We start from the raw sequence: 25,162 nt of genomic DNA, 5'->3' as shown, positions 1-25,162 counted from the left end.
TATTTTTTTTTTTTTTGGCCAAATAAAATTGAGTAAGCCTAAATTTGTCAACAAACTGTGGCTTATTATTCTAGGATGCCCGGTCACATTTCAATAAGCATCATTTTTAATAACCATGATAATGGGAAATAGTTTTACTGCACAAAGAGACAAAACTGAATAATCTATAAATAAAGCTGTCAATATTGTTTTCCAACACTGTGCTAAATGTTTCCATTTCTTCAAGGTTTAAGTTAAGCTTCTTATTCGCCAGCTTTTTCTTCAAATTTTCCGTTCCACCGTAAACAGAACAGCAGTTACATTGCAACACCTGTGCAGGTGCCTGAATGTAACTGTTGCAGCATTTAAGGTGGAACAAGAAATTTCAAATACGAAGCCAACTTCAGTTTCATCAAAGTTGTCAAATCTTTTGTCTCACATATACATCCCCCCATACATGCGTGCCTCCTACTGTAAGACACTGCTTAAATTTGGAAAATATTACGGTCATTTATGCTATCAGTACCAGCTGGTCCATGGCTTGTTGGGACCACCAAGTCAGGTGGATCCTTTTAGGTGGCACGAGCATAAACAGAAGTGTTCTGGTGTCCATGTTAGGCTAAGGATAACAACAAATAATGTCCACTGCCTCACAAAGTGGATTGTTTCAGATGGACTAAACAGGGGTAGAAGCTTGTTCCAGAAAAGCACTGTTAAAAACAACAAAATGAGCTAAGTACGGTATGATAGCTCCTATATAAGGTTCTTTGAATTAGTAGATTAGTAGAACCACTTTGCTGCTATATAGAACATTTTGTTTTTATCTTATTTCCAGTCAAAACAGCCGTTAAAAACAAGTCATTTATTCTTTCTGGATATATTTGTGAGAAGGTTACATAGAAGATAACCTATATAGGTGACTGAGGCCCTATTCTGTTTTCATGTTTTATTAAAACATGACTGAAACGTCTTTGGCGCAGCTATGCAACCAAATAGGATAACAATAGCACAGTTTGGACTGCTTATATGCATTATCTGCAATTATTCATGGCATACCAATGTATTGGTTATGACAAAACTGGATGGATTTCAACCCAATGAACCAGAATAACCAGTATACTGTCCACTAATAATATTAAGTACTGGTTGCTAAATGAAGGCTTGCTTTATGATGCAGGTAATCATTCTTAAGTTTGTACTTTAAGCTGAGCACATTTGATAAGTTTTGTACAATAATACAGTATATGACCCATTTGACAGCAGGCCTAAATCAAATTCTCTTATCATTCCTGCTAAAGCATGCGTTTTAGTCAGCAGCTGTGGTGGCGAAAGGAACAAAGTGGAATTAACTAAGCAAATAAGATGGGCTACTTTACAGACTGGCTGGATGAAATTATCCTCAGGTTAATCTGGCAAATGTTAAAGTTGAGCTCAACCAGTTTCACAGCTCTATCAACAATGCAAAAGGCAAGTGCCAAAGCATCAGCAGTTCTCCTCAGCAGGTACCTTAACAATGCTCCACTCATAGTTGGTGTTCAAAGAACGACTCTGAGAACTGTGTTTCTGGAGGATGGACTCACCAATATTAAAGCACGTTTGATACAACATTTAGGGCTTTTTTAACTTGTATAAAAGCAGTATCACTCTCAAGGTCATGTGCTATTGAGATTAACTTCATAGCTGTTATGATCTATGGCAGGAAGTCCCAATGCCAGTCCTGGAGACCCTATGCATTGCATAACACATAACCTCTATCTGCTGCTCTTGAGTGCTTTAAACATATTAAAACACACGTGTGGATCAATAATGTGGCCTGGCTCAAAACTGTATTCATCTGACCAAAATAATTTACTTCCGTGAGATTATCTTGGTTTATCAAACCATCCAACTAGCCATGTGATGGGTCAAGATGATCATATTGCATAGTAAACATGCTGTGAACGGACAGTGTGGCTGTCTGTATAACGCAGTCTTCATCACAAAGGCCAATATCACAATAGCAAACAATATACAGTGCAACCTAAAGAGATCAGGTATTTAAATATGGCATGTGTAGCTCACAAAAAATGAATGGTGTATTTTCTAAGCATGCAATGTAAAACCACAGAGAATGATGAGATCAGTTATTATATCTCACATTACATGATAAGTCACTACTTTTTTCTTTTTACATCAATTGAAATGGCCAGTTACCCTTTGCTTTGTGTTAAACTTTCATGAACAGACAACCAACAATGCTACAAAATGTAAAAATATCATATTACATAATTTTTCATTATATATTAAGAACGTTTTTTCCTTCTCCTGTAAAGTTACCATTTTGGAGATATGATTTGGTTTTCATAAATCACCTTTGGCTAAAATGCAAAGATAAAATCATCAAATCAAACAACCAGTTACAGAAAATCTCGGATGCTATCTAGGTGAAAAACGTTACATTTTACTATGTTTTTGATTTTAATTTATAACAATTCCAGCCTGAAATATGCACTAATATGAAGGATCTACATGTCTATGGATACTGGCAAAAATCCCACCAATAAAGCACAGATGAAGGTGTTTTCTGTATTTGCAGCACGTTCAGGTGTGGTCATGTTGATGAGTGTTTTCTGAATTTGCGTCTTTAAATCGGCAGGAACTGTGACAATTTTTCATTTCATACCTCTGATAACAACAGAAATATTTTTTTGCTACAATATTCTAATACTGTTAGTTTAAAACAGCAAAATGCTCCTCCCTAGTCTCCCTAGACCAGGCACACATGGAAAAGCACCAGGTATGCAGAGGAGTTTTCTCCAGACACAGCCACCTTAATTGAGAGGTTCTTCTCACGTACAGCCCTGGCTCTTCACCACCCAGTAAAAGAGAACAATAATGAGGTTAACAGGTCAAGGACTCACCCCTGTCTCTCCGAGTCGACCAGGATGCGCACAAGAATTCCCGTAACTGCTACCAATATGGGGTAATGATCCACGCTCTCCAGCCCTGCACAACAAACACACAAGCAGCCCAAATTTAAACCAACACTGTTCCAACAAAGGGCCATATAGAAGATGCAGAACATTCCATTTCACTTCAGTTTATTCTCTCAGTGAAACAGAAATAAATAAATACACACATCTTACTGCAAATTCACTGAAACTTCAAATCACAAGAAACTAACAAACATAACAGGCTAATGTTGCAAAAGAGATAAAGGATGCTTGTGTTCATGCATATTTCATCCTGATTAACATGATTTGCAGGGACATTCTTCTCAGCAGTCACTATGAAAATCGCTCTGCCGCTCATTCTCTGTGTTCAATCTAATTCCCGCTACGCAATCCGAAAGCAATTTGCAGAACACCTGATTCTTGAATATTGAGCAGCAATCTAGAGAACAGACAGACAATAGCGTCAGGAAACCTGAGTGGCGTCTTTGATAATGATTCTGTCATTCTCTTCATGCAAATTAGGTTCAGCTGACGGGTCAAAATTGGTCTACGCTTAACTAAAAATGGGATTTCTGAAGCAGAGAAAAATGATTAAGTACAGTTATTTAGAACATGGATAAATATTAAACAAAACAAGATGCTCTTTTTGATCGCTGAATGTAAACATGACATAAGAAATTGATCAAAATGGTCAGTTTACAAGTTTAACATACAATTCTGCTAAGCTCTTTTTTGAGGTTTTGGCATTTTCCATTATCTGTGATGATGCTGCTTGAATGAATTGTGCATTTAGACGGCTCATGTTTTTGCATGCATATTTAAGGGAGTCTGTCATTAAATGATGCCAATAGTGAATGAAACTCAGTAGCTTACATTTATGATTATTCATGTACATTTTTTGTGTGAAGTATTTGATGAAAGGCATAGCCAAACATGATAACAACAAACTCACTAATTAGAAGTGGGCTAGTTTGCATCAAGTTAAATGGTAGCTAATCACTTTCATTCATTGTTAGCAATATTAGCTTTTCTTGACTGGACTATTCTTTTAAAAGGTTATTCCACTGATTAATTTACAATAACAATAATTACGGTGTAGCAAAGTCATTCAGAGTGATTTGATGTGAAATCTAAGTCAGAATTGATCACAGCAAATGAAGTGTTGGATGCTTACTACAAAAAATATCTATGCAGTCTGAGACATTGTTTTATGATGGTTTTGAGAAGGTTTAGGCCTAAAAACATTTTTTTAAGCCATTCATGGTGGAGAGGTACATGCAGGGCATTGTAAAGCCAAATTTGCCCCAAAGTAAACTCCTTTTTTTTAGATTCACAGTAATTTGTGAGTAGATGCGTTCCGTTGCGAGTACATGGCTTGCCTCATTCCGTTTGTTTTATTTTCTATTTCTATCTGTATGCTTTCATGTTTCCCTGCTGGTTGAGGACTTTGCCATGATTCCACTGAGACAGCAGCCAAAAGTGACTTTCCAACCGTGGCTCAGAGGCTTCTCGGGCTGGCCGTCACAGTAGTGCTGTATCACAGCTGTGATGTGGCCTGGACCGGCCGCTTGAGTAACGATGTATTGCAGCTACAAGGCTGCCTGGATCCAGGACCTGATCGACACTACATCACAGCTATAGGGCTGCCTGGACCACCATGCCGCAGCTGTAAGGCCTCTTGGGCCAGCTGCATAAGCGACGCTATGCTGCAGCTATGTAGCCGCCTGGGCTGGCCACTTAGGTGACTGCAGGAAAATGCTACCCCTACATGGCTAAGGACAGTTTTAGCCTTTGAGGCTTCCTGGGCTGGCTGGCAGAGAGACACGGACTTCATCTCCCAGACTCCTCATCGCATGACTGAGATACTTCCCTCAGACCTGGAGTCCAACTCAGACTCAGGGGAATCACATGACTTCTGACTCTCTCTCACGCTCCAATCAGTGCTCACGGTCACCCGAATTCTAATGTGTACCACCTGTGTGTGTAGTCATATGACTCATATAGTTTAGTTTATAAGCCCGGGATTTAGTTAAGTCTAGTTGCAAGGTATTGTATTATTTCCTCTTTCTAAATGCATACTTATATTACCTGTTAGCCATGGTTTAGTGTAGTGGGTAACACATCTGCCTTCTACACTGTAGACTGGGGTTCAATCCCCTGCCTGGACAAGCACCCTACACTACCTTGGGCAAGACACCTAACACTACCTTCTCCCACCTGTGTAAATTAATCAAATTGTAAGTCGCTTTGGATAAGAGCGTCAGCCAAATGCTGTAAATGTAAATGAAAGAGCCAGCTGATTTACAAACAGCTCTCCTCAGCACAGCAGTGTAGCTAACGGCACACTCAGTACTAAGAAGGTGACCCAGTGTCATTTATTATGAATCTTGTCATTCTACTTTGCCATGTCTGATAAATTGCCCCCCTGCGCTGAGGACAACCTCAATACCCTCTGGCAAAATTGAGTTATGATTTTACACTCAGCCATTGTCTCCTTTTCCCCCCATCCATCAGCACACCTGTCCAACTTTCAAAAGCCTCTGGAGCTGATTTGGATGTGAAATGATACAAAACGTGTGCTTTTAGAAATGCTTAAATTGGAAAGACTTAAAGTAGGTTGATGGGTGGGAAATGAGAGAAAGCAAAAAGGTCAATTGGCTTTTTTCAAAAAAATTTGCACTGACATAAATTTACCCATTTAATGGAGCCTCGCCGCTCCAACTGCATTAAAATGAATATATAGTATAAGATGCCCTTGAACATAGATGATCCTAGGAAAAAAGCTTTAAAATGAAGTGTTATTTTCATATACGATATGGGATAAAAGGTATGACAGCTTCCTATCATAATATCAGTGACAAAGTATTATTGTGGTATTGACAGAATACATTGAATATATATGTACTTGTTAAATAATAAACTTTTTAAATTATCATTAGTTCATATGTTGTTTTCACTTTCACTTCAAATCAACAAAGGACAAGTTCATCAAGGGTGTTCAAACTTTTGCATAACTTTAGACCCATACTCTGCACACTGTAAGGTTTACAGGTATGACTGTGTGTGTGTGTGTCTGAGTGAGTGATGGTAGGAATGCATGTTTTATTTTATCTTGTTATATTTTATATTTATTTTATCTTATTCTCTACATGTGAATGTCTGTCTGATACTGTGCAATGTGAGCTCCTGTAAACAAAACCAAATTCCTTGTATGCGTAGCACACCTGGCCAATAAAGCTTGATTCTGATTTTGATTCTGTACAGAAAGTAGGGAGCAAGTTGCAGCCTAGCTCAGAATACTACTTAAAGCACATTTAACCAAAAAGACAAAAACTGTCTGAATGGAATTTGAGGCATATTTTTAATGCAGTTTTACAGTGAATCATTCCACTAGCATGGAATTTACTGCAGGGATAGCATTGTAGCTTAGACTAGTCAGTCAGTAGTTAAGTAGGTGTCTAGCCTACCTCATCTATCAGTACATTACACAGTACATTCACAGCCCAATGGCTTGTCAGTGATTTGGTGCATTAATACAGAATACAGTAGCTGTTAGGCAGTCAGATGTGTGCGTAGATTCAATATTTTTCTTCAGCTTTGAATGTTAATCAGCCAATCAGATTTTAGATAAAGAACTATCCATTTGAAGGGCCCATAATCACTATACCATAGATAAAGAACTATCCATTTAAAGGGCCCATATCACAGAACCCGCAATCTATACAGTCCATACATGTGGAAAAACTAAAGTCCTTGCTTTTGTGATGTCACAAAAACATGCTATATAGCGCAGTCAGTCAGAACACATTTACATATATAAGTCTTAAAGGCATAACAACAAAATCGGCCTGCTTATTACTAAGGTATAAAAACGGCCCTGTAAGAGTGATTTATGACCGTTTTGGTACATAAAACCACACAAACAAGTGGACTACAGGGGGGAATCAATAACATTTAAAAAAAGGAATCTCTCATAATTGTTGAATCTCTCATATTTCTTTATACTAGCAGAAAATTACGAAAAACTTGCCTAAATATGAAATTATGAAATAACTATAGCTGTTTCCTCTTCATAAATTATAGCTATGTAAATAGTTTCGTCCTTTCATCTGCCCTGACCTCACCACCGACCTTCACTGTGATTTTATTCGAACAAGTACAATTTTAAAGTATGTGATTATCATCATCATTGGGTTTCCTACTGCAGCATATGATTAACACTGTTAATCTTACCACCCGAGTGACAGAGCAAAGTGGGCTCATGTCATATGTCCGAGCGTTACCTGGGAGGCGAAGGTTGACCACCCGGTCGAAGAGGTTTCTCTCGGCAGTCACTCGATTCAACACCTGGTTCAGCAGCTGGTGAAGAGAGAACAGAAGAAGCTCCTTATTATTAAAACCACACAGATGCACTCAAAGCTCTCTCTGCTATGGATTCACAGTGAGACTCTTCGTATAGTGATTGTGAAGCCTGTGCAAAAGCTTTCAGGAACAACATGAGAAAACCCGGCATGCAGGGAGTGACTGGGCCTTACTTCAAGTATAAGGAGCCCATCTACAAATTACAGCTTGGCTAACACATCAGCTAAACTGCTAATAATAATAATTAACTCAGGTTAGATTTTTTGAATGGTGTGACATCAGACTTGTTATTTATTTCAAACACATCAATACATCCAGTCTGCTATGATTAATCTATTCTTTGCTTGCACACACATGCTTCACACCGCAACATCAGGAGGAATTAGCTGTTGATGAGGGGTGAATTACAGCAAATAAGGGAGGGGGCAAGAGGGAGAAAGATGATTGTGGAGCAAATTATGTGTTGATGATAAAGTGAGGGAGGTCCAATCAGCACTTAATTAACGATAGAAAGTTGTGTCGCCCTCAGAAAGGAACAGGAACGGCCAATACAGCATGCACACAAACACAAGGAAAGGGATTCTTAAGCTGTCGTTAAGGATAAAAGTGCTCCTTATGAACCCGAAGGCTTAGAAAAGCAATGAATAGAAGAAGGAAATCATGCACACACACTGGCATGGTGATGAGAAGTCGCAAGAAACTCTGATATGCCGGGTCATGTTACATAAAAAAAACTGCAGCTTGGATACAGATATGACTTAATACAAACAAAACCCAGCCCAGACAAGCATCTTCAGACGTTCCTTAGGGTGGGTGAGCCAGAGCAATGTAAAACTCAAAAAACCCACAGGCTAACATAAACCAAAACCCTGTTATCAGTTATTGAATTTACAGTGAAAACAACCATTACATCCACGTTACTCAAGTTTTCAGAAGAGCTGAAGAGATTAGATATAAGATAATCCAAACGCACAAGAAACCAGAAAGTCAGGAAAATATAAAGAAACAAAGTTTCTAGAGTTTCCAAAACTGGAGTTAAAACAGCTGTGCAAGATCTGCTGAACTGCCCCATCAGATGAAGAGCACTGAAAGCTTTCATATCTGACAGAGAGGAGAAAATCAAGCTGCTTCAGATCTGAAAACATCCACAGGTGTTTCTGTCCATCCTTCCACCGTAAGAAGACAACTCAGCACTATGGGTTTAATGGATGTGTCAACAAGCTCTTATACTGAGAAATTCAAATAGACATAGAAAAACACCGGCAAATCAAATAAAGAAGCTGGTGATGTTGTCAGAACAATGGACTGTCCACCCCAGAGGCCAGACCCCAACATCACATCATGTGTTTGAGAAAACGAAAGCATCTATATGAACTTTGGAGGTGTGGACAAATATCCCAGCAGATTTCTTTGAAAAACTGAAAGCACAAAAAGAATGAAAGCTGTAATAATGATGGGCACAGTACATTTTGGAAAATATTATATTTAGTTGTTTAAGCTGCCCTGTGAGGGACTGGCGGGCAGTTCAGGGTGTTTCCAGCCTTTCACCTAATGACCACTGGGGTAGTATATATACACATACATACATACATACATACACACACAGTACTGTGCCAAAGCTTTAGGCATCTAAGCAAATTTTTTAATCAGTTTACCTCAGCAGTGAGTTTATCACAATATACATTAGAATAAAGTCATATTCATAATTCAAATCAACATAAAAACAATAAAAAGTAAGAAGAATTTCTTGGGTCCATATTTTTCCTTGACACCTTCACAGCCGCCACAGAGACTTATCAATATCATCAATTACATCCATCCATCAATCGATTTTCTAAGCCGCTTCTCCGTCAGGGTCGCGGGGGGGTGCTGGAGCCTATCCCAGCAGTCTTCGGGCGGAAGGCAGGATACACCCTGGACAGGTCGCCAGTCCATCGCAGGGCAGACAGACAGACACAGACAGTCACTCACACCCAGGGGTAATTTAGCATGTCCAATTGGCTTGACTGCATGTCTTTGGACTGTGGGAGGAAACCGGAGAACCCGGAGGAAACCCACACAGACACGGGGAGAACATGCAAACTCCACACAGAAAGGACCCTGGTCACCCGGCCGGGGAATCGAACCCAGGCCCTCCTTGCTGTGAGGCGACAGCGCTACCCACCATGCCATCAATGACATCATGAGCTCAATTTACTGAGCACTGATTGGTCAAACCAGGAGCTGCTTTTTAACTACATATAATACTGGACTTCCTCGAAGAGAGGCTTGAAAATGGGTAAACAAAAACACTAACATCCAGAAAAGCACTATTCATTATATATATAATCAATTTATATATATGTAAATGGCATGATGAAAAAAGAAATGTCTCAAAATGACTTTCACTGACTTACATTAAAAGTAAAGAAGTTTTTTCCCTTCTCCTGTAAAGTTATTATGGAGATCTTGTATGAGTTTGGATGTCTGGACATTTAAGATTTAAGGCAACAGCTATCTAACTCCTGTTTCCTGTTTAACCTCTGTTTGGAAGATCTTTAAGAGTAAGTGTACATGAAATTCTTATGAATTACATGACAGTCTGCTCACCCAGGAAAGGATTCTCGCTATATTTAACATGCAAAGTGTTCAACACAGTTTGCTGCACCATTTTGAAAAAAACTGAACAATAAATCGCAACAATAATTGTTCAACACAGCAATTAAACAATCCTAACAATGACAACAATGTGTGAAAAATGTTGACAAAGTGGTTTGCTTTTTACATCGTTCACTGACTCATTGTGTAAAAGGTCAATCTTGATGTCATCATAGCGTGTATCAGACAGCCAGTCTCTGCTACCCTGATCATAAAGCTGCTTCTGTTCCACACAGCCAATCATGTGCCCTCACCCACCTGAGCGAGTCGCCGCAGCAACAGCTCGGCCGAGGGGCGGTTCCAGTCCAGGAAAATCTCGGGTACCAAAGTGACGGTCATCTCCAGGACCCGCAGCAAGCTGACCGACAGATCGAAGCATGTGGCGCACACCTTCAACTGCCTCGTGTCCACAAAGTTGCGCTCCGGACGTTCTGCCGCCTGCTGGATCTGTGACACAACGACTCATTAGTACACAGAACAACAAAACATTCAGGACATGGGCTGCAATTAAATTCTCACTGCATTTTGCTTCGCAGTATATTCAAAACTTACTGATGAAGCCCTGCCATAACAGCAATAAAGGGCAAATCCACAATTAAAAAAAAAAAAGGCAGATAATTCAGTCGTTGTAAACATTAAGCAATTCAGAGTGGTTTGATGTGAAATGGTCAACTGGTAAATTATAGGAAAACCTACTGACTAAGAGTTGTTTATAGTGGTTGTAGCTGGTACTGGGAGGGTTGTGATGTCTACAGTACAAATTTAGCTTTTTTTTTTATTTACCTTCCAAAATGACCAGTGCACCTACACATGCTGTCTAAGATTTTATATGTAATGCTGACAATGGTAAAATAGCGGTAAATATGGAATAAAACTTACTATTTAGGTTTATCACCCCCTGCATGTACCTCTCCACCATAAATGAAAAGAAAAAAGAAAAAAAAAAAGTTCTCAAATCCATTCATCTTAAAACAAGTTCTCGGGTATCTTGAAATGTATTCAGCATTATTCTGCATAATAACTTTCTATGAAGGAGCTTTAAGAGACATTAATCTCTTCAGACGTCTGGTTCCTATCACCACCACTGTGAATTATTCTGACTCAGCAATTTTCTCTAGAATGACGCATTTCATATCAAAACATCCTCAGTCACGTAGCCTCTGAAACTCCATAGAACTACCAGTGGTTCCAAACTGCTCTTTGTCATATTCTTCATAACTTTCATATTCCATAAGCTACATTCATAAGTGGGTGCCATATGAGAGCTGTCTTCTTTCCAGTCAATGGGTGATGTCATTTTAAAAGCTTACAGCAAAAGAAGCTGAAAGACCCATTTTTCCACAAATTTGGGCTATAAACTATAAACAGATGGTGTCTCTTCAGTGATCTGCTCTGCAAAAATTATTTTTATAAAATAATACAAAGAATGTCTTTTTATAAAATAACACAAAGATTTTTGGCTTTCAGCAGTGAATTGTATGCAAATAACAATATGTGTGATCATAAAACACATTTTCTGTTAATTTGAGGGGAGATTTTACAAAAAATAAATGAATAAATAAAAATTTACATTTTTACTATTTATTTCATGCAGTTACTGAATAATTTGCCTTATGATTTGGTCATGAAAATTCAGATGGACAAACCAAAATATATATTAATACATTTTATAAAACTGACCTTTATATGTCAAAAATGCCTGCAGTTGGTCGAAATGTTGAAAAAATACTTTTTGTCCATTTTAAGGGGCATTTTTTATTTAATGCAGCCTTCTATGATTTCAGAACTGTAAAGATCAATATTGAGATACGTATCACATCATCACTGCCTGAACAAAAACTTGCATCTACTTAAAAAAGAAAAAGTAACAAACATTCATAACATGATGTTAAAGTTAAAGGCAAACAAAAATTCTAAATAATAAAGGATTTTCTTCTGCTGCTTCATTCTTAATGAATTTTTTCACAGTGGAAATTGCAGCTGGAACCTTCAAATTATATAAAAAAGCGAAAAATGTCAAAAATGTACATTTGTCCTGACACTGATGATATACTGTTAACAATTTACGCATATTAACAATGGATGAATGTGCACCGACACATATTAAATTCATATATATTCAATATTTATGCTCTGAAACCTTTCACTAGCTGGATCAGGTCAGTAAGGTCTCCAGAAGAAAGTTGGAGGAGCAGGGCTGAGCACCACGTCTCTCCCCTGTAAACACTTCCCCATAATAAAGGAAACACACAACCTCTCCATTTTAGAGGAAGCTAATGGAAACACATTCAGCAGGGTGAAATGCAATTTGCGCTTTGGAGCCTGAGAAAGCATTTTATATCCTGGTCTTTACCGACACAACATTGATGATATTTTCCATTAACTGTACCAACAAATATCAGGAAAGTTCTCCTTTCCTTTATAAGCAAAATGGAAATCATGCATAACTCTGCATTTTCACTGCAGCTGTCCGTTTTTCATTTCATCTCTCATTCATTTTCGGCACAGGAGCAAAGCAGGTCATGAGAGTGAAAAGGCTGGGAATTTCTGAACTTGAACACAAATAAGAGAATTTTGCTGAGCAGCTGAAATTTGGAGCGTCTATCTCCAGGCTACAGGAATCAGAAGAAATCAGCAGCAGATAATTACAGATATATGCTTTTGACAGTGAAATCAGTTGCTTTCCAAAAAAATTGTACTGGGATGAAAGTATATATTATAATGAAATTATGCCTGTAGTGAATGAAAAATACATAGATGAGGCAATGGAGGAAAAAGCCCCCTTTAAGGAAAATTAACTGCAAAGCCAAACTTGCCTGTGCTTTTAACACAAACAGGATGATGATGCAGAAAACTCTGCACAGTTAGAGGAAAGTAAGGAAAAAGAAAATCTTTAGCCCCCCTGGTGAATCGTGCATCAGTTTGTCATCAAGGTTTTTACAGAATGTAAAATCACTGACATTGAAAATTCATGTATTAACTCATATTTGCCCCCATATATGGGGGCAGTTGTGGGCTGGAGGTTAGGGAACTGGCCCTGTGACCGGAAGGTCGCCGGTTCGATCCCCAGTGCCGACAGTCCATGACTGAGGTGTCCTTGAGCAAGACACCTAACCCCCAACTGCTCCCCGGGCGCCGTGGATAGGGCTGCCCACCGCTTCGGGCAAGTGTTCTCACTGCCCCCTAGTGTATGTGTATTCACTAGTGTGTATGTGGTGTTTCACTTCACGGATGGGTTAAATGCGGAGGTGGAATTTCCCCGTTTGTGGGATTTAAAAAGTATCACTTAATTTAATATTTAGTGCCTTTGTCTCCATTATGCCTTATTGATTCCACTTCATTTTAATAAGCTACACTCTTAAAAAAGATGGTTCGTCAAGGGTTCTTTAGTAAAGAAAAAGGTTCTATACAGAACCATGAACACTCAGAGAACCTTTTGCATGACTGCAGGATTCTCTATTTTTAAAATGGGATCTATAGAGTATAGAAGGATTCTCTTTGTTACAATGTCAAGCTTGTAAAAATAGAAGAATCCTTTGGGGTGCTATATAGAACCCTTTTCAAAAAGGTTCTATGTGGAACCATTTACAGCATATTCTCTATCAATCTGAACAACCATTTCATAATGAGAACCATTTAATTATGTGTGAGTGTTCAAGGTTCTTTATAGAACCTTTTTCTTTACTAAAGAACCCTTGAGAAACCATCTTTGTTCAAGAAACGTATGAGAAAAAAAAGAATGACAGTAACACAGAACAACTTGAAATGCCAATTTAGTTTATTTATTAAACAGTTATAGGGATTAAACTAATTAAATATTAAAAATAACTGGATATTTTGAACAATTATGTAATGGTATAATTATTATTATTTGTTGTAGTAGTAGTAGTAGTAGTAGAAGTAGTAGTAATAGTAATAGTAGAAGTAATAATAATAGTAATAACAGTAGTAGTAGAAGTAGTAATAGTAGTAGTAGAAGTAGTAATATCAGCAGTAGTAGTAATAGTAGTAGTAGAAGTAATAGTAATAGTACAAGTAATAGTAATAGTAGTAGAAGTAGTAATATTAGTAGCAGTAGATGTTGTAATAGTAGTAACAGTAGTAGAAGTAGTAGTAGTAGTAACAGTCTTAATAGTAGTAACAGCAGCAATAGTAGTAAAAGTAGAAGTAGTAATAGTATTAATAGTAGTAATAATAGTAGTAGAAGTAACAGTAGTAATAGTAGTAGTAGTGGTAGTAGTAATAGTAATAATAATAATAATAGTAGTAGCAATAGTAGTAATACTAATGGTAGTAGTAATAGTAGTAGTAATAGTAGTAATAATAATAATAATAATAATAATAATAGTAGCAATAGTAGTAATACTAATGGTAGTAGTAATAGTAGTAGTAATAGTAATAGTAGTAATAATAATAATAATAATAATAGGAACAGCAGCAGCAGTAGTAGTAGTAGAAGGAGTAGTAATAGTAGTAATAATAGTAGTAGTAGTAATGCTAGCAGTAATAGTAGTAACAGTAGCAGTAGCAACAGTAGTAATAGCAATAATAGTATTCGTAGTAGTAGTAATAGTAGTATTAGGATTAATAGTAATATTAGTAGTAGTAGTAGTAGTACAGCAACAACTAATAATGCAAACAAAGCAATAGCAATCAATATTTAATTAAGTGTTAACAATTACTAGACATGACAGATCAGATCAGGTATGAATGAAACTGCAGAGCTGCAAAAAGTCATCTCCAGCAAACAGCTATTAGCTATGAAACATCTAACATTAATAGTAGCTAGTCAGTGAATACAAAGAACAGCTTTGTGTCTTTCTGATCAAAATCCTACTGCATAACATTTCTGGAACAATATCCTAGAGAGGCATTTTGCCTTTCAAATGCTTCAGTGGGGCAGTCTTGGGCTGCAGCTTAGCGAATCAGGAGTTATTTTGACCGAAGAATAAATTAAATAAGTTATATAATATATGTTATATGTTATATAAGCTGCACACAGACTACTTTTCATTGTGTCAAAGTGTCATTTTGTCAGTGTTATCCCATGAAAAGATATACTTAAATATCTGCAGAAATGTGAGGGGTGTACTCACTTTTGTGATACACTGTAACTGCTGCCCGGGCGCTGGAGATAGGGCTGCCCACCATTGCCCACTGCCCTGGGCTCACTGCCCCCTAGTGTGTGTCTTCACCAGTGCATATGTGGTGTTTCACTGCACACGGATGGGTTAAATGCAGACGTGAAATTTCCCCATTGTGGGACTAATAAAGGTCACTTAATCTTATAGACTACTTGTTTTTCTTTGGACAGTATATGACTGTCATCAGAAAAAGTCTTGTATAACAAAAGCTGTACTAACTACACCAAACTAAAGCTTTAAATTATAACTGGACATCAGATGTTGGAAGTTTCACTAACGTTTTCCTACATTGCTCAGATTTTTTTCTTTTAAAAAAACAATATTAAGGCTGTATTCGTCTGGGTCTCTTCAGGGGGCAGAAGAACTACCCTACAACCCCTTATGTGCTTTTACTCTGGATGTGTTTGCATTTTATTGATACATCCTTAAAGCAATCAGCTGGTAAACGCAAAACAACACAATTGTCAAAAGCAACACAAGATAACTGCTAAACTCCAAAATGTCAATACTATCCTGGTACACAATACGCCGTTAAAACCCTTTTGTTTCTCTTTGGACCACACCAGCTTTCCATTTCACATCCATTCTCTCAGAGAGCGAACTGGAAAACACCAACTCCATCTCTCTGAAGAAGCTGCCTCTTAATTCAAGAATCATCAGACGTCAAAAGCCAACCCCTGAGAGCTGGCTAACCTCCGGGCCAAGGAACCCGACCTTCAAAGCCCAATCTGCAGTAAAGTGAACGGCTTGCGTGTCGCTCTGCGTCAGAGGCCGCCGTCTTAAGAGCTGGGAGATGGGCTGGCAGGAGTGCACTTTTCTAGCTCCCCTGCTGGAGCTTAATTCTCTGCCATTATGAACCAGGGAGCCTTGCTGTCTCCCACCATCGCCCAACGGAGCCTAAAGCCTCCCATCACTAATAATGACACCACAGGAAAAGGGGGTGAGTGGAGCAGGGCCTATTTTCACTTCTGAAAATCCGTCTTCTTGGCTGCACTCCTTCTACCTTGGGATCAAATTATAGTTTCACGAGGGGTGGAGGGGGCACAAGAGAGGGAAAGCGGAGATTTAAATTGAGGAGAAGATGAAGTTTGGAGGATGTGCTTAAGGTGTGCAGCCGCTGGGGGTTCCTTGCATAATTAAAGAGGGTAATGTTGTTCAGTGAGGCGGCGCGTACACAAGGGTGGCAAAGAGGACTGGTGACTCACAGGGGAAAGGGTAGCTTATTCGTGTTATATGTATTCAGAATGGTTGTTTTCTTCAGGATATAAATGTGACGTTGCATAACAATGAGACGATCGGTTCAAGTAAAACAAGGTACGTGACCGTAAATCTGGATGCAACACTGCTTTCGTTTAATTACAGGTACAAACTCTTCGCTGCAGTGATGGTTGTGATGCTAATATCGACAACTCTGTGCAACAATCTCTATGACTAAGCCATTTATATGCAAAAACATTGTTCAAAATGTGAATGACTAAGCTTCTAAAACAGCCAGTGACAGCAATGACAATACTACTGATCTGGCCCATTGTGAATAAAGGTTTCATGTGAGTCAAGCTCTGCAGCAGCAGAAACATTTCAGTGACTGAACGTGACTGGCTGAGTACAGATATTCTGCACAATGGCAACAATTAGCTTCAAACTGCACCCACAATTTGGTGGTGCTGCTGTCCAGAATTACAAACTGGATGGCCCAAAATCACTGGCAGATCATGGGGCAGGCACGAGCACCTTACCTCCTGGATCATGCCAATGAACTCTGAGAAGGCCCAGTTGAGCTGGTTGAGGACACTGTTGAGGAAGCTAGCGGCCATGTCTTTGTCCTGACTCAGGAGCTCCGCCATGTGCCTCTGGAGCAGGATGGATGGGCAAGGCTCTGCAAGAAATCACAGAAATGCATGTTTAACAACAAAAATACTTTCTAGGCTGATAATTGAGAATTAACACCTGCTGTGGCCCATAATAATACCAATAACATTTTTTTTCTTTTGAATTTTAAAACAAGTTCTACATAAACAGTATGAGTCAGAAACCACCCTTCACACCTCCAACGTCCATTTTCTGCCGTACACGTTTAGACGCATAAATTTGAAAAAACCTTTTTCAACATCTCAGATATTTTGTTTCTAGTGCAAATGTTCTTTTTTGTCTATTTCCTTTTCTCAGTAACGTTTTCCTGACAGCTACACATCCTTTCAGATCCAGAGTTGTCTTCCCACAGTGGAAGGATGCACAGAAACATCTGTAGATGTTTCCAGATCTGAAGCAGCTTGATTTTCTCCTCTCTTAAAGATAAAAGCTCTACGTGCTGTTTATCTGATGATGACAGTTTTGGTGTCTACTAGGTCTTGCACTGTTGTTAGGCCTTCCATTTTCTTCATATCTTTTAATAATTTTTTGGAACTTTAGCTTTGAAAACTCCTGTTTTCCTTTGACTTTCACTTTCCTTATGCAAGTGGATTATCTTGTATCTAATCTCCTAAGAAATATCTTCTAAAAAAATAAATAACATGTACCTCATTACCAAGCTGGCAATACATTAAAAGGAAGGGGGGTCTATGACTTGCAGTTTATTGGAATTGCTGTTGCAGATTATTGGAATGGTCGACTTTTCAATAGACTAATTAGATTATTGATACTGAAAATCTGTACAGTATCAGTGCACAAGCTGTACACCAATACTGGACTGAGTATTTTCCCCTTTTGTGGTGAATATCTGCTGCCAACATACCATGAACTACATCCACAATCATTCATCAGAACGATATGTCTGTCAGTGGCCTACAGATACATCACAGTGGACCTTTAGTGTTTCAATAGTGCAACAACAACCATGTCAAATGGTTTGAGTGCTATCAGTGTTTTATCCTGCATCATTAATCTGAAAGCTGCAGTTAGACTCAGAAATGACTTCCTAGCTTTGTGCCATTCTGTCCTTTTATCTCGGGGACTAGATGAGCAGATGACACGGTTTCGCACTGTAGTTAATTAATTATATCAGCATTATAACACATCCGATATGCCGGTCACATGCTGAACTTGAACAGATTGTGACAAAACTTGTACGCGAGAAAACACAAAGACGTATGAAAATACCTTGGCGAATGTCAGCAGACCAGAATTAAACCAAAACGATCCCTTTTCTCTAATCAGCTGTTACCCCTCTCATTAGGCCCACACGCCTAATTCCCCCGTAATGAGTGATGAAAATAGCATAAGCCACAATACGCCGACGCTCATCAACAGCGGTCAAACGGGACAAAACTTTATCACACAAAACAATGCGAACAAATGACATTGCCGTCCGGTTGTCAGCAGCTCACCTACGGCTGATACAAAAAAATAAGGTATGGGCCGACAGCATCATTACCGCTATCTCACTGGCCTTTTGTATAGAGACAAAAGGCCGCCCTGCATACAGAGCACACTGGATAATTCAATAGCTTGTCCAGCAGAGCGCCTGACATGCGAAAAGCCTCAGAGAGCAGAGCAAAGAGGGCAGTGGACACTCTAAATGAAGCTCTGAAAGAAGCTAATCAGTTGAGCGGCCAGTGCCGTCCTGTAACAGAGAAATAACCTTTGTGTTTAATTAGCTGGGGCAGTCTCTCTGTCCCTATGGTGTTCAACAGCAGCTGGGACAATAGGGTTTAAAGGGCAAATGGGGAAAGTATACAGGATCGAAAGAGAGACTGAAGGAGAAAGGGAGGGTGGGACGCTTCTCTGAAATGGGGATGGAGGCAGTGACTGGGAAATGGAAGTCTATGTCAGGCCAACCCACTTTTATGTCCTCTGCGGCAGCGAGAACATGTTCCGCAACCAGAGGTTATCCAAGGTGGCTAATCATTCCGTCACTGTGGTCGTTCTTCAATCTGAAGATGCTTTGAGGAGACGACTGAACGCAAACACCACACACAAGCATGTTTCCACAAGCAAATGGACAGAAAAAAGAACAAGAAAGTAAAGGAGGGCAGAGAGAAGGCTACATCCATACAGACTCCAATACAGTTCACTGATGCTCCCTGGTTCACTCTGGCTTTATTGTAAAACAAAGGCAGAATATGCTGAAAGATCAAACAGCAAGCCCAGAAGGTGACCACTAGTTGTCAACATGGGAGTAAGGCTCATTCTTTATGAAAGACGTGAGCGACATTTTAAAGGTTAGAAGCCAAAAAATAAACCCAGATTTTTCCCGGATTTCTTTTTCCGGGAAATAATAGGTCGTAACATTGTTTATAGCTCTGTTGTTGAAAGAAAACCTCACATCTCAAAAAAGTAAAGTTTACAGGAGAAGGAAAACACATGCTTTTAATGTCAGTCAATGGAACCAGTAATTTGAGCCATTCATTTTGGTCCATTTATCATTAAATATACACATAATGTAATGGGCAACTTCAAAATATACTGAAAAATGACAACAATGTATACGAGGTTTTGTTCCAATAGCAGCAAGATGTTTATAATGTACACCGGTCAGGTATAACATTATGACCACCTCCTTGTTTCTACACTCATTGTCCATTTTATCAGCTCCACTTACTGTATAGCTGCACTTTGTAGCTCTACAGTTACAGACTGTAGTCCATCTGTTACTCTGATACTTTGTTAGCCCCTTTTTACCCAGTGGTCCGGACCCCCATGGACCCTCACAGAGCAGGTACTATTTGGAAGGTGAACCATTCTCAGCACTGCAATGACACTGACATGGTGGTGGTGTGTTAGTGGGTGTTGTGATGGTCTGAGTGGATCAGACACAGCAGTGCTGCTGGAGTTTTTAAACACTGTATCCACTCACTGTCCACTGCATTGTTGGTTCAGCCTGTAGAAGTAAAGCCAGAGACAATTTTTGCTGTACAGTATGAGCTAATCATCCTCTAGTCCTTCATCAGTGGTCACAGCACACTGCCCACAGGACACTGTGGGCTGTATACTTTTGTTTGGTGGACTATTCTCAGTCCAGCAGAGACACTGAGGTGTTTAAAAACTCCAGAAGCACTGCTGTGTCTGATCCACTCAGACCAGTGCAACATGCACTAAAGGAGGTGGTCATGATGTTATGCCTGATCAGTGTGTCTTGCTGAAATGTTTGAATTGGAGCAGTTTTATTTTAACAGTTGACAGTGCTTTGCACAAAATTCTCTGGTTTGTATTTGGTTATTTTTGGGTGTGTAAGTTTGATTGCTGCTTACACTTTTTGTACACTTGCAACTTTACATTTGTATGTTTCTTTCTGGCACACAATTAAATGCAGCGTCTTGTTTACACTCAGCTGGGCCTGTTTCATGTGTCAGGTGGAGATGTTCTGACAATCAGAACAAATGTTCTGACAGTCACACTTTGATAGCAGCTAAAAAGTAGTGCACTACTCTTTCTGGAAAAGTAGCTAAACGGTAGCTAGCTGCAAATTTCAGGAAAGTAGCTACTAATATTTTTTCAGTAGCTATCCCAACCCTGAGAAGACCCCAAGTGACGTTTATTGGGGCAAAGCCAATCCTGAGCTCAAGGATAAAACACTAGTTTATATGCTTTCAATAATAAATAATTTGGCTACTAACAAGTGAATTTACTTGTAAAATATTAGTAAAATAATTATACACACACACACACATACATATATATATATATAAATAAAAACATAAGATGAAAAGTAATAAACAAGGAAGAAGGATTTTCTAAGATCACAATGAGAGCACGAACCAGTGAACGCAGGATTGAATTGGGCTGAACTGTGAGTTCTATTTGACCGACAGCCAGTAGACCCTAATGCCAAGTGTCCATGCCAGTCCGCTGAACGTTTTTCATTAAAACACATCCAAAATCTTTAGCAGACTCAAACAAACAAGCACAAATGTACGCATGGCCCTCGGCATATTCACAGATTATGAATGTATTCAGATCAGCACATTCTCAGTTGTTTCTCATGGGCTTTGTCACAGACAACAAGCAAAGCATGCGTAATTCCTAATTACAACGCATTAAGCGCATGGAAATGAAGAGGCTGCTGATTCAGACAAGAAATGCAAGAGAATTGCTGTTCTTTCAAAAGAGGCGTTTATTTTGCGGCTTTGTAGAACCTGCTGCTCTGAAGTCGATTTCCCAATGTTCTTCATTAGATCAGGCAATACTGGCCTGAGCAAATGGGTTTCCATCTGCAATACATCAAGCTCTCAGTGGACTTGATCCTGAATGGCCACATTTATGCAAATCCACAAGAAGAGGAAATTTACAATTCATATTAGGATGCATTAAACCCCCGTCGTGATTCTCATGTTACCAATCACCTCAAGATGTTTGCATCAAACATGCAGCATTTATCGAGTTCTTACTTTGCCAATATCACCTTGTTTTTCTCGCTTTTTATTAAAATGAAAGTGTGATGTAGTATGTTGTCACTGTTATACGTTTTAAAGTACATTTTAAAAACCGCCCGTTTTGACTTCATTACAGCTGTGATATCAGAATTATGCACATATTTACACACAGCTGAATGCAAAGGTTTGAATACTCCTGGTCAAATTACATGTCAGTTGATTTTCTAAGTGAACATAAGTTAACATATGCTCTACAGCAGTGGTCTTCAAACTGGTCCGTAGGATCTATCTGTGTGTACCTGAGAACAAATTTGAAGTACAAGTGCGAAAGGAACCCACCACAGTATCTTAAGGCTGAGAGTAATTAGTTTCAGTATGCACAGGAGTGGGCAGTTTACCAGTTTAGGGCTGACGTGAGCATACATGTAGAGAAATCCCACAAAATAATGAATACCTAAATAAAATGCTCACCATCAGCATGGCTTTGCTATCAGAAGTTCATATCTCAATTTATGTTCATTTAAAAGTTTTTTTTACATAATTTTAAAAGGTCAGCTGCGACTTACATTGTGTCTCAATTTTATGACAAATGGACCAACAGAAATGACCCAAAGCACACATACATACATACATATATATATAAAAATTAGTTAGAAACACTTCCTTCTACTATAAAAGTTCTTTTATCTGAGATAAGAGGTTTTGTTCCTACATAAAAGACATATAAATAGTATCTAACAGCAAGAAAACTAAAAGTAATAAACTCAATAGAAATAGTTGTGAAATAATCAATCATTTTTAACATCTTGGGAGAAAAAATTAAGCATAAAATGTGGCCTGTGCAAAAGTTAGGTACATTTTACATTTTACAATGCGTTAAGCTCGAGCAAATAAACAGAAATGTGCAGAAAATTGTATATTTGAGGTTGTTCTCTGCAAGAACAAGAGCATATTTAGTCCCATTTAACTGGATTTAGTGCAGTGCACAATGTAAAAGGTATTTATAGATTTTTGTTAGTATTCAAAGCATTTGACAAAAACGTTTTTGCAACCTATTCCAACTTCTCAAATCTCGGAAACACTTTATATGCATTACACTATTAAGTTGTGAATATGTTTTGAAGTACCACAATGTTATAATGCCCACCTCGGCTATACCTGTAATTACACAGTAATAAGGGAAAACAAAAAACAGCGTATAGAAGGTGTATACATTCACATTCTACAGACAAAGGTGAAAGAATTGGGAGGAGCTGGACTTGCAACAAGGGGAATGTTTTACTAGAAATTAAGACAAATTACATTCATCTGCAGTAGCATCAATGTGAACACTATTTTGGTAGTTTCTACAAATTGGCTTGCACCTAAATGCAACGGTTAGTTTCACTAACTCTAATCAGGGAGAACAGAGGTGGAGAAAGAATGGGAAACAAAACAGAAATAGGAATAGAACTTACTTTGGAAACTAGCAACTGACAAATCTCCTGGAAGTCATGCAAATGAGAGTGAGAAAAGATGACAGCGTTAGCATTGAGACAAGGCTGGTCAAACGAGGGGATGAATTCATGCATAGCTAGAACAAAGGCTCAGCAGTGGAGCAGAAACATTCTGCACTGTCACAGGGAGGAAGATAAAGTAAAGGCATGCATCATGAGATTCCGTCTCATACTATTGATGCAGAAGGCACTGATTTTGACTTAGATATGGATGTAGCATGTGCGTATGGGATTGTTTCTTCTTGTGAAATCAAACCAAAGAAGAATTTAAGACAGAATTTAACTTAACTGAAGAACAATGAAACATCTAATGATCTGAGACTTTCACACAGAGAAATCAAATTCACACAGTTTACCCCATGTTTAGTTGTTTATTTCAAACAGAGTTACTTACTGTGGTTTCTGACTCTGTATGAGACACTTATCTATACAAATGGACAAAAGTATAGAGCTGGGCAAAAGTTGGGAGGCCAGCCTTCAATGAATTATTTTCCAGTGGTGGACAAAGTACACAATCCATGTATTTGAGTATTTAATGTAGAGATACCCAAAGTTCCTCCCTTTAGACCTCGACTTGAGAAAAAGTACAAAAGTATTTGCCTTCCAAAATACTTAAGTATCAAAAGTAAAAGTACTAAAAGATTCACTGTGGCTCTGATGTCCTATTACCATGTTCGTAACAAGACTTTTGCTTTATTCACTCATTTTAGGTGAAGATACTCCAGTGCCACTCTTGGCAAATGCCATTAATTAGTCTGACACTGATGTCTATTAAAAATATCAAAAGCACAAAACACTGAAGGCAAACAATTTACATCAGGTAGCACCGAGTGGCTCTGAAATAACAAGCAAAGTTTCAGTTTAATATGTATTTGCAACTTAATTACAAGTTTAATAAAAACTGGCTTTAAACTCAGGATCACAAATGAGCTTCCTTTACTATGTTGATCTGTAGGCCTCTGTTCATAAACATAAACCAGCCCAAACTAATTTACTATAAAATGAAAGAGTTTGCATAAATTAAAAAAAAAAAAAAAAAAAAAAGCCGCGTCAGTCTCGACTGCATATGTGGACATATTTCTATATTGTGCTCTATTTACACAAAGTTAGGTTAGTTCATCATTTATGTTGAACAGACTCTCCCAAAACTGTCAGATTGTTGAATGTGTGCTGCACTGGGTCGGCATGTCCAACAGGTCAAAACCAGCTCAAAACAAAGTGCGCGCTGTTCCCTGATTGGTGTTCTTGCTTTGTGCTTCTTTCGTTGACATCTTACGTTTTTATGCACACAGAAACCAAAAGGAATGACAGATTTCACAAAATTTAGTGGAGGAAAAAGTCAGATATTAGACTTTGAAATGTAGTGGAGTGAAAGTAAAAAGTCACCCAAAATGGGAAAAACGTCAGTACAGATACATGAAAAAACTACTTAAGTACAGTATTTACTTTTACTTACAAGTTAGTTATTCATTTTCAGGAGCTATTTCAGAGATCAGGTACAGGATAGATATCAGATATAAGACATGGAAAAGTTCTACAGTTGAATTTTGGAGGTGTGGAAAAACATCCCAGGAGATTTCTTTCATAAACTGAAGAGAACAGAAGGCAAAAGTGTGCATGCTAAATACCATAAATTGATATTATATTTAGTTGTTGACACTTTAATATATGTTTCTTTCCTGAAGCTGATAAATGAGAAATTTGCACTTAACAGCCATTTTACATAAACAAAGGCCGGCTTTTGCATGGTACTCTGTCACATAGCTACAAAAAGTAGCTTTAGCCATTTGGAAGACTGAATTATGTCCATACTTTTGTCCACTTTTAGAGAGAACAGTGTGTCGTGTGTGATGACTGAGTCACGCTGTTCACACAGTGCTAATAGGTCCACTACTTTCTAGCTACATCAGCCTTGTAGCTCCAGTGCAAAGTAAATTTCAGCCTTTTTTGCGATATTATGCTGTAAATGTGAACAGTGAGATAATAATTAACCAACAATGTACACTGGCTGTCCACTTTATTAGAAACATGTTTTGAAGTCCATTTTATTAGAGTCCATTTTAATGAGCTCCAACTGCCTTACAGGTCCACTATATTGGGGCACAGTAGCCCATCTGTTGACAGCCCCCTTCTATCCCATCACTGGTCAATTTCTGATCACAAGTCCAATGACATGGTAGTTAGTGGCCATGGTAGAGTGTGTGGTGCTGGTAAGAGTGCAAACAAGCAAACACAGAAACTGACCACTGATGAAGGCCTAGAGCAGGGGTCAGAAACCCAAATGTTAAGAAGAGCCATTTTGT

General features: G+C 38.5%; 1 protein-coding gene across 4 annotated transcripts in view; it reads right to left on the bottom strand.

Moving 5' to 3' along the window:
- Positions 1-25,162, bottom strand: part of LOC108431597 (E3 ubiquitin-protein ligase RNF123) — a 205,893-nt gene that overhangs the window by 117,335 nt on the left and 63,396 nt on the right. For 3 of the 4 annotated variants that reach the window (XM_037532207.1, XM_017704847.2, XM_017704849.2), the window contains exons 32-36: positions 22,821-22,847; positions 16,792-16,931; positions 10,170-10,358; positions 7,196-7,271; positions 2,880-2,964 (exon numbers count right to left, since the gene is read on the bottom strand). In XM_037532207.1, coding sequence (XP_037388104.1) covers positions 2,880-2,964; positions 7,196-7,271; positions 10,170-10,358; positions 16,792-16,931; positions 22,821-22,847 — 517 coding nt within the window. The remainder of the gene's footprint in view (positions 1-2,879; positions 2,965-7,195; positions 7,272-10,169; positions 10,359-16,791; positions 16,932-22,820; positions 22,848-25,162) is intronic. The other variant, XM_017704848.2, reaches the window with a different exon arrangement.

This window comes from Pygocentrus nattereri, chromosome 21 (genome assembly GCF_015220715.1).
Source record: "Pygocentrus nattereri isolate fPygNat1 chromosome 21, fPygNat1.pri, whole genome shotgun sequence".
In the NCBI taxonomy this organism is placed as follows: domain Eukaryota; kingdom Metazoa; phylum Chordata; class Actinopteri; order Characiformes; family Serrasalmidae; genus Pygocentrus; species Pygocentrus nattereri.
The sequence above is the reverse complement of the archived record's forward strand: the minus strand, read 5'-3'. Positions and strand labels throughout refer to the sequence as shown.